This window comes from Rhinopithecus roxellana, chromosome 13 (genome assembly GCF_007565055.1).
Source record: "Rhinopithecus roxellana isolate Shanxi Qingling chromosome 13, ASM756505v1, whole genome shotgun sequence".
NCBI lineage: Eukaryota > Metazoa > Chordata > Mammalia > Primates > Cercopithecidae > Rhinopithecus > Rhinopithecus roxellana.
The window spans coordinates 14115788-14124612 of NC_044561.1; the positions used below are offsets into that span (position 1 = coordinate 14115788).

The window sequence follows — 8825 nt, forward strand, 5'->3', positions numbered from 1 at the left end:
AACCTTCGCCTCCTGGGTTCAAGCAATTTTTCTGCCTCAGCCTCCCAAGTTGCTGGGACTACAGGCGCGTGCCACCACGTCCAGCTAACTTTTGTATTTTTAGTAGAGACGGGGTTTCACCATGTTGGCCAGGATGGTCTCGATCTCTTGACCTCGTGATCCACCCGCCTCGGCCTGCTAAAGTGCTGGGATTACAGGCGTGAGCCACCGCACCCGGCCCGCCATCCGTTTCTTTCTTCCCTCTGGCATCAACCCTTCCCTGTCCCTATATATACCCTCTGTTGTTCATTACCAATCCTCTGGGAAGCAGAGGGAGAATGACAGCACCTCTGTGTTGCCAATAGGGGAGACAGGCAATGGAGAGGGACCATGACATAGTGAGGAGCAGAACCAGAGCTGGAACCAGGTGTCCCACCTCCCAGCCTGGTGTCTCCTTGACATCGCTTAAGTGTCCACTTTTCAGCCCATCATTCCCCAGCTGGCCCCCCAGGGGCCTGAAGTGGTCTCTCACTTCTGTGATTCCTTCCTGTGGCTCCCCTGGCTTGGCTTTTGTGGATTCAAAGACAGCTCTCTTTGACTTTTTCACTTTTCCCCTCCAGGGCTCAGTCTTCAGGCTCTGGGCTCGTCTCCCCTCACACACAGCTCCTACCACCCCAACCACTGAGGCTCATCCCCAGGGACTGCTCACATTTACCATCTCTGTTGTTTGCAACTTGCTCTCGGCAATCAGCTAGGATTTGGACTCCAAGTGCTTCGGGGGTAGGCTGATAGCCAGCAATTGGGATTCTTGGAAACTGGGATTCTTGACATCTGTCTATAAAACAGAGCCAGTAAGATGTGTCCGCAGAGAACACCTGGAAAGGGTTTGAAATCCTTGAAAGAAGAAGGCTGTGACAACACCAGCTGGTACAAAGGATCTGGAATCCTCTCAGCTATGGGTGCTGCCCTTGGGAAGCTCCCCTACTCATCAGTAAGGGAGAGGGACCTGCAAGTGTGGGATCCATGTGCATGTCCTTATCTGGGGGTAGAACAAGAGTTGTGGATCCTGGAAGGCTGGATGGACATCAATTCAAAAGAGGCACTGGGCAGCTCGAGGCAGTGTGGTGAGGTCCTCTCTGGACCCCAGTCTCTGCCAGTGTAAAATGAAGGGGATGGGCTGGAACAGCATTAGCATGACCTGGGAACTCGCCAGAAATTCACGTTCTAGGCCGGACGCGGTGGCTCACGCCTGTAATCCCAGCACTTTGGGAGGCCGAGGTAGGTGGATCACCTGAGGTCAGGAGTTTGAGACCAGCCTGGCCAACATGGAGAAACCCCATCTCTATTAAAAATAAAAAAGGGCCGGGCGCGGTGGCTCAAGCCTGTAATCCCAGCACTTTGGGAGGCCGAGACGGGCGGATCACGAGGTCAGGAGATCGAGACCATCCTGGCTAACACGGTGAAACCCCATCTCTACTAAAAATACAAAAACTAGCTGGGCGAGGTGGCGGGCGCCTGTAGTCCCAGCTACTCAGGAGGCTGAGGCAGGAGAATGGCGTAAACCCGGGAGGCGGAGCTTGCAGTGAGCTGAGATCTGGCCACTGCACTCCAGTCCGGGCGACAGAGCGAGACTCCGCCTCAAAAAAAAAATAAAAAATAAAAATAAATAAATAAAATAAATAAATAAAAATAAAAAGGAAGGCCTGGGTCTGGATACTGACCTTGAGTAGCTGTGGAACTCTGGAAAGCGATGCTTTCCCTTACACTGACTTTTGGTGAAATGGGAAAAAAATAGCAAAACTGCACAGGGTCACCATGAGATTAATACCCAGGACGCTAGCAGAATACCTGGCAGAGTTATTATGACACAGTTCGCTCACAAAATGTTACTTTCCTTTTCTCCCTTCTTCCTTCCTGCTATGTGCCAGGCACCGTGCTAGGTGCTGAGGGTCTGGAGAAATAAGGCACAGTTCCTGCTCTCAAGAAGTTCAGCCTAGCTGTGGAGACAGACATGCACAACCACTAAGGGAGTGGGATGGTGGCATATTAGTATGATGAGGGTAGAGATAATAAAAACAGGCTAGGCGTGGTAGCTCACACCTGTAATCCCAGCACTTTGGGAGACTGAGGCGGGCAGATCACTTGAGGTCAGGAGTTCAAGACCAGCTTGGCTAACATGGTGAAACCCCGTCTCTACTAAAAATACAATAATTACCCGGGCATGGTGGTGTACAACTCTAATCCCAGTTGCTCGGGAGGCTGAGGCAGAAGAATTGCTTGAACCCGGGGGGTAGGGGTTGCAGTGAGCTGAAGCTGTGCCACTGCACTCCAGCCTTTTTTAAGACTCTGTCTCCAAAAAAAAAAAAAGAAAGAAATAATAAAAATGATGATGGTGGTGATGATGACGGGAAGAGCTAACGTTTCCATACACTCACACTGTGCCAGGCACTCTCAGAGGACTATCTTGTTTCATTCTAGCAACCACCCTGTGAGGCAGATGCTGTTAGCAACACCGTACCAAGGAGGAAGCTGAGAGTTAGAGCCCAGAGTCATACGGTAAGGGGGTCCGAGGACCTGGGATAACGGGAGAGTAAAAGAGCAATGTTGGGCTTGGGGCAGGCCTCAGGGAGGAGGTGATGATACCCTGTACTTTGAAAGGTGATCTGGAGCTCCTCAGTTGGGGCACACGAGGAAGCAACCCAGGCAGAGGGACCAGCAAGCACAAAGGGGTGTGTGTGTGTATGTGTGTATGTGTGTGTGTGTGTGTGTGTGTTGGGAGGGGAGGTGAATGAGAACTTTGTGATTTAAGTGCCTGATACTCATTCCTGATTAGCATCATTAGAACCCGCCAGCTGAGGGATGTCAATTCCATATGGCTCTACAGCTCTCCTTTCAACAAGGGCATGGGAGTCGGCAGGCTTGAGAAGAGATGGTACTCCTGCGGCAAGGAGGGGCCTGGTTTACAGAATTATAAGCAGCTATATTATGTCATCAGTAATCACAGCCAGTGAGCAGTACTTCCTCCGCCTCTTTATCTAAAAGAATATGGGATACTGAGGGGATTAACTCAAACTCTTAATTCTACTTTTGGAGCCTCTTCAGCTTTGGTTTAAATTTCAATGGCTCAGTTTCGCTGTCAATTCACTGGGGTCTTGGGTGAGTCACAGCCTCCACTTTCCCCTCTCTGGACCCCAGTCTCTGCCAGTGTAAAATGAAGGGGATGGGCTGGAACAGCATTAGCATGACCTGGGAACTCGCCAGAAATTCACATTCTAGGCCGGACGCGGTGGCTCATACCTGTAATCCCAGCACTTTGGGAGGCCGAGGTGGGTGGATCACCTGAGGTCAGGAGTTTGAGACCAGCCTGGCCAACACGGAGAAACCCCGTCTCTATTAAAAATACAAAATTAGCTGGGTGTGCGGTGCGTGCCTGTAATCCCAGCTACTTGGGAAGCTGAGGCAGGAGAATCGCTTGAACCCGGGAGGCGGAGGTTGCAGTGAGCCAAGACTGTACCATTGCACTCCAGCCTGGGCAACAAGAGCGAAATGCTGTCTCAAAAAAAAAAGAAAAAGATTTTCACATGCTAGAGTCCCACTGCAGACCTAGAGGGTCAGAAACTCTGGAGTTGGGGCCCAGATATCATTTGCTTTAACATGCCGTCCTAGGAATGCTGCTGAGAACCACTGGGTTAGAAAATTCCAAAGGTAAAGCTCTTACAGCTGTAAAATTCTATTTGTGCTCTAAGGTATGATCATTTAGTAGCATTCTCTTTGCATGGAAGTATGTCTTGCCCAAGAAAGGTAACCCTTCAGGGTAAGAAGAGAAGCTTGCTTTGACTAGCTGAAATCCAGAACCCAGGTGAGCTATTCCAGAAAGCCTTAAGAGTATGCGGCTGACTTTGAAACCGGGTCTTTTATTTACTTGTTTATTTTTAAGTAGTAAGTCTTAAACTTGGCATGTGATAAAAGCAGTGGTTTCTGTAGTCAGAGAAATAAAGATGAGAGGAGAGCTGCTTGCTTTTCTCAGCTCCAAAAACCCATGACTCACTGTGGGGTGGGTGTGTCTAGGGGAGGTCAGGGGTCCTTTGAGAGGGCAGTTCCTCTCCCTGGTTCAGGAGCTTCCTGGTGTGTAAATCCTGGACTGCCACCTCCCCCTTGGAGAGCACTGATGACAAAACCTCGGAAGAGCCACCAACAGCCACGGTGGCGATTACAACACAGAGCCGGGTCGACAAGCTTTCGTGAGGTTTGGCAAGACAGTAAGAATGGAAAGAATGTCTCGTCTTAAAGTTTTCCCAGTATGGACTTAAGACGAAAAGTCATCATCAAAAAAGCATAAAGAGTGATTTCATGGAAATGTGATGATGGTTTCTTCATGCAAGAATGGGGAACACCCAGACCATCCTCTGGAGAAGTGTGGCCGTTTGGGTCAAGGCATGTCGGTTCTCACGGTGTTGGTGTCCAAGAACGAGCACCTATGAAACCTACTGCCCAGCGATTTCCAGGGATTCCTAACCTCCACTTGGTGGTATCTCAGGAACAATGTGGGTGTGTAAATATATACATGTATGTATGTGTATGTATATGTACATATATGTATGTGTATATTTATATATGTATGTGGGTGTGTGTATGTATGTATTTCAAGAGATGGGATCTCCCTGTATCGTCCAGGATGGAGTACAGTGGCGCCATCAGGGCTCATGCAGCCCTGACCTCCCAGGTGCAACCAATCCTCCCAGCTCTGCCTACCGAGTGACTGGGAGCACAGGCACACGCCCGGCTAATTTCTGTATTTTTTGCTTTTTTTTTTTGTAGAGACGGGGGGGTCTCGCCATGTTGCCCAGGCTGGTCTCGAACTCCTGGGCTCAAGCGATCTGCCCGCCTTGGCTTCCCAAGCGCTGGGATTACAGTCGGGAGCCACTGCGCCCAGCCCAATGCTAATAAATACTACAACTGTTTTTTTTTATATGGCACTGGCCACGTACCAGGCATTGTTCTAAGTATTTCACATTTATTAAGGAATTTAATCTTCACAACAAGCCCACGGAGGTAAGGACCATTATTACCCGCCCATTACAGGTGAGGAAACCTCCGCCCAGGGAGGCTGCGTCATAGAACTATAAGTATCCTGTCACCAGGGTGCAAAGAACCACGGACCAGCGCCCAGGCGCCAGGTGCCCTGGGCTCGGCTTGGCTTGAGCGCCGGGCTGCCCTACCTACGGAGCACCGAGGTGGGCTGACCGGGAGGGTTTCTCCGACCACTTTCTGCTCAGGTTCTCAGAGTCTGTGCGGGTCCATTTGAGTCGAGATAAGAGCCCAGGCGGACACGTCCTGAGATCCGGGTCTGTGAGGCCTGGCGGCGGGCTGTCTGGCGCTGGGTCCCCTCTGGCCAGTCGCCCCAAGACGCCAAGTCCCGGGCTTCGCGGTCCTGGGAGAAGGGACTTCTAGCCTTTCTCAGGTGTCCGTGTCCGGAGAGCCCGGTGAGCCAGAAAGGAGCTGGCCAAAGCCCAGGCGGCGGGACCCAGCACAGCTGCCCAGCCACCGCCAACCACGCAGTCCCTTTAACCCCGAAAACTTTCTCCCTGGATTCGGGACCCCAGCAGACACACATTGGCTGCGCGGTGGGCATCCGGACCCGCCCTCTCTCCTTATCTACTGGCTGTCGTATACATCTATCACAAGCCAAGGCTTCCTAATGGCCCAAGTTCTTGTCAATCAAGAGTGGGAGGAAAGCTGGGCGGGGCCAAGTCGGAGAGCTACACGCCAGCCTCATTGCCCTCCCTGCCTCAGTGACTAGGCACCCGGAGGCTTGCCAGGGGGCCGAAGCTGGGTGCGGAGCACCAGGGCGGAGGTGTGGGGGGTTCCAGGGACTCACCGATGCGCTGTCCCACTGGAGAACTGAACGGGTTCCCCAGGAGAAAGTCCATCGCTGCTACCGCCGCTGCCACCAACCCGGGAATCAGCTGACAGCAACCGCCAGCGCCGCCAACCCGTCACGTGACGCACCCGAAGGCCGGCGAGGAGGCGTGGGCGGAGCGGTGGCAGAGCGGAGCTGGACCACAGGCCCCGCCCTGACGCGCAAGGGTCCCGCCCCCGAGGCGGAGGGCGATGACCTCATCGTCGCTTCGTAGGCGGCGGCGGGCGTCACGCACGGCGTAGAGCCTGGGGGCGGGGCCCGGGAAGCGCGGTCCCCTTTAAGCCACGCCCCTGACCTTTTAGGGTGAGGTGTAAAGGACCTTTCACATATTTGGGAAACTGGGTCGTAGACCAGGGAACTGACTTGGGTGAGATTACACAGAAGCCGAGACTCTTAGTGTCACAGCCCTTAATCCTTGGGATCTCACTGTGACTGCACACCTACCCTAGGTGACAGCCTCTCTGGGCTGCTTTCTCCTTGCCCCGATAGGACTCTTCCTGTTTGATGTCAAGGTCTCCCCGCTCCAAGATGCACCCTGCTTGCAGCCCAAATTATCTTACCTTAAAGATGTAGTCACGAGTGGGGCTTTGATACCCGTCTCTGCCATAAATTTACTGTGTGAGCCAAACACAGCTCCTATTTTCTCTAGATACTGGAATTAGATCAAGGACTCGTAAGCGTTTTAAAAAAATATTTTATTTAGGTCACAGTCTCCTTTGAGAATTTGGCAAAAGCCATGAGCCTTTCTGAAGAAAAAAAGCAGCAATAGAATTTTGCTTATAACCTCAGGGAGTTTCTGGGGTCCCTGAAGTACAACCGTGGACCCCAAGCTAAGAATCTCAAAGGCCTTTTCCAGCGTTGAGATTCTAATCTCTTCAGCCTTCCTGGCTGTGTGTGGTGTGTCTGCTGACCCCACACACTAGATACCTATCTATGGGTTATGACCTTTTCTTCTGATACGTACTCCAAAAATACAATAACCATGGCCTTAGTAGTCTGGCTACTGTGGGTATTTTAGTATTTATTGTAATGTTTGTGGTTTTTAAATCTGAAAGACTAGTAAATTGACTGCACAAATTCTGGATGATAGAAAACCTAAATTAAGCGAGGCGCGGTGGCTCACGCCTGTAATCCCAGTACTCTGGGAGGCTGAGGCAGGCAGATCATGAGGTCAGGAGATTGAGACTATCGTGGCTAACATGGTGAAACCCCGTCTCTACTAAAAAATAGAAAAAATTAGCCAGGCGAGGTGGCGGGCGCCTGTAGTCCCAGTTACTTGGGAGGCAGAGGCAGGAGAATGGCGTGAACCCAGGAGGCGGAGCTTGCAGTGAGCTGAGATCCGGCCACTGCACTCCAGCCTGGGCCACAGAGTGAGACTCCGTCTCAAAAAAAAAAACAAACCAAAAACCAAAAAACAAAAACAACTCCATGCAAAATGATTACTATATAGCTATTCAAACAGAAATGGAACTATATGGATTTATTTATTTATTTATTTTTAAAGACATACTGTCACCCAGGCTGGAGTACAGCGGTGCAACTGTAGCACCGATCTCCTGGGCTCAAGTGTTCTCCCACTTCAGCCTCTCGAGTAGGTGGGACTACAGCTGCATGCCACCATGCCTGCCTAATATCTTTTAGTTTTTGTAGAGAAGGGGTTTTGCTATATTCCCCAGACTGGTCTCGAACTCCTGGCCACAAACGATCCTTCTGACTTAGTCTCCCGAAGTGCTGGGATTACAGACATGAGCCTCTGCCTCTGGCCAGTATATGGATTTTATCAACACAGTAGATAGGGATGTAAATGGCAAACATTAAGTTAGTACAAAACTGATTAAAACTGTCTTAAAAAAGAAGTGTGCTAATAAGGAACAAACTCATTTAGTAAAATGTTTCAATTTACTTTTTCAAGAGTTTTAGTAATATTAATATCATGCCTTACTGAGGGTTAAAATGTTCAAATTTCTTAAGACTGACAGTCTGCATAAATGTAATCTATTAAATCCTTTAAGCGCTTACAGACAAAAATCAAGATAACTTTTCCTTCAAAATTTAAAGACAATAGTATGACAAGAGTGAAAGCCAGCTAGATAGCTGAACAATGCAAAGATTTCAGATGGCATTCCTACAATCACATTTGCTCGGGACTTGAGATAATGGAAAGCATTCTGATGAATTATATACATGATTTAAATCTGAAAGTAGCTTGGGGTAGAAAAGAGCCTAAGGTTTGAGGTCACCTGTTCCACTGTTCTTATTCTGCCTTTGCCATTTACTAGCAGTATAAACTTGGGAAAAGTACATTTTCGCATCTATAAAGGGAGATAACATTCATAAGGCTTTGTGGGGGGATGAGTGAGACAAAGTGTGCAAATCACTCTAACAGTCACTCAGTGATATGGTAGTCTCTTCCTTGCTGCCTTTCCATAAGACATTAGCCTTTTAATTAATCATATTATTTCACTATTTATGACTTTTAACACCTTGTGTTTGCACTGAAATTTTTACCTTGAAAGGTCTTATCTCCATATATCCAATGTTCATATTATTAAAACATTCATGTCAGGCTGGCTGGCTGCAGGTCTAGAGACAGGGAAGTGACTTTAACACTATTCTATAGATGGGACTTTGGAAGCCTATCAAGATTAAGTAACTTATCAACAGCATTACTGACTAAGCCAGGACAGTACTGAAACATATCATTTAGCACATGATTCAGACGCAACCCTTATATAAGATTAACGAACATTTTCTTGATTTAGGCCAACACCATAATGCACATAGTTTTGTTTGCCAATAAATGGAGGTGCAGTTATCAGATTCACTAAATTTGCAGTCTGCAAAAGAGAAAATGAGAGCCTCTACAATGTTAAAATTAATAGAAGCAGAGTAAGGAGTATATTAGGAAAATGGCTAAGATTAGAAA

General features: G+C 49.1%; 1 protein-coding gene across 4 annotated transcripts in view; it reads right to left on the bottom strand.

Moving 5' to 3' along the window:
• TOM1 (target of myb1 membrane trafficking protein) overlaps nt 1-6031 on the bottom strand; it is a 52417-nt gene extending 46386 nt beyond the window's left edge. For 2 of the 4 annotated variants that reach the window (XM_010389133.2, XM_010389135.2), the window contains exon 1: nt 5858-5985. In XM_010389133.2, the coding sequence (XP_010387435.2) occupies nt 5858-5909 (52 nt within the window). In that variant the 5' untranslated portion in view covers nt 5910-5985. Of the gene's footprint in view, nt 1-5857 lie in introns of all 4 variants that reach the window. The other 2 variants (XM_030914506.1, XM_010389134.2) reach the window with 2 other exon arrangements.
• Between the last annotated feature and the right edge of the window lie 2794 nt (nt 6032-8825).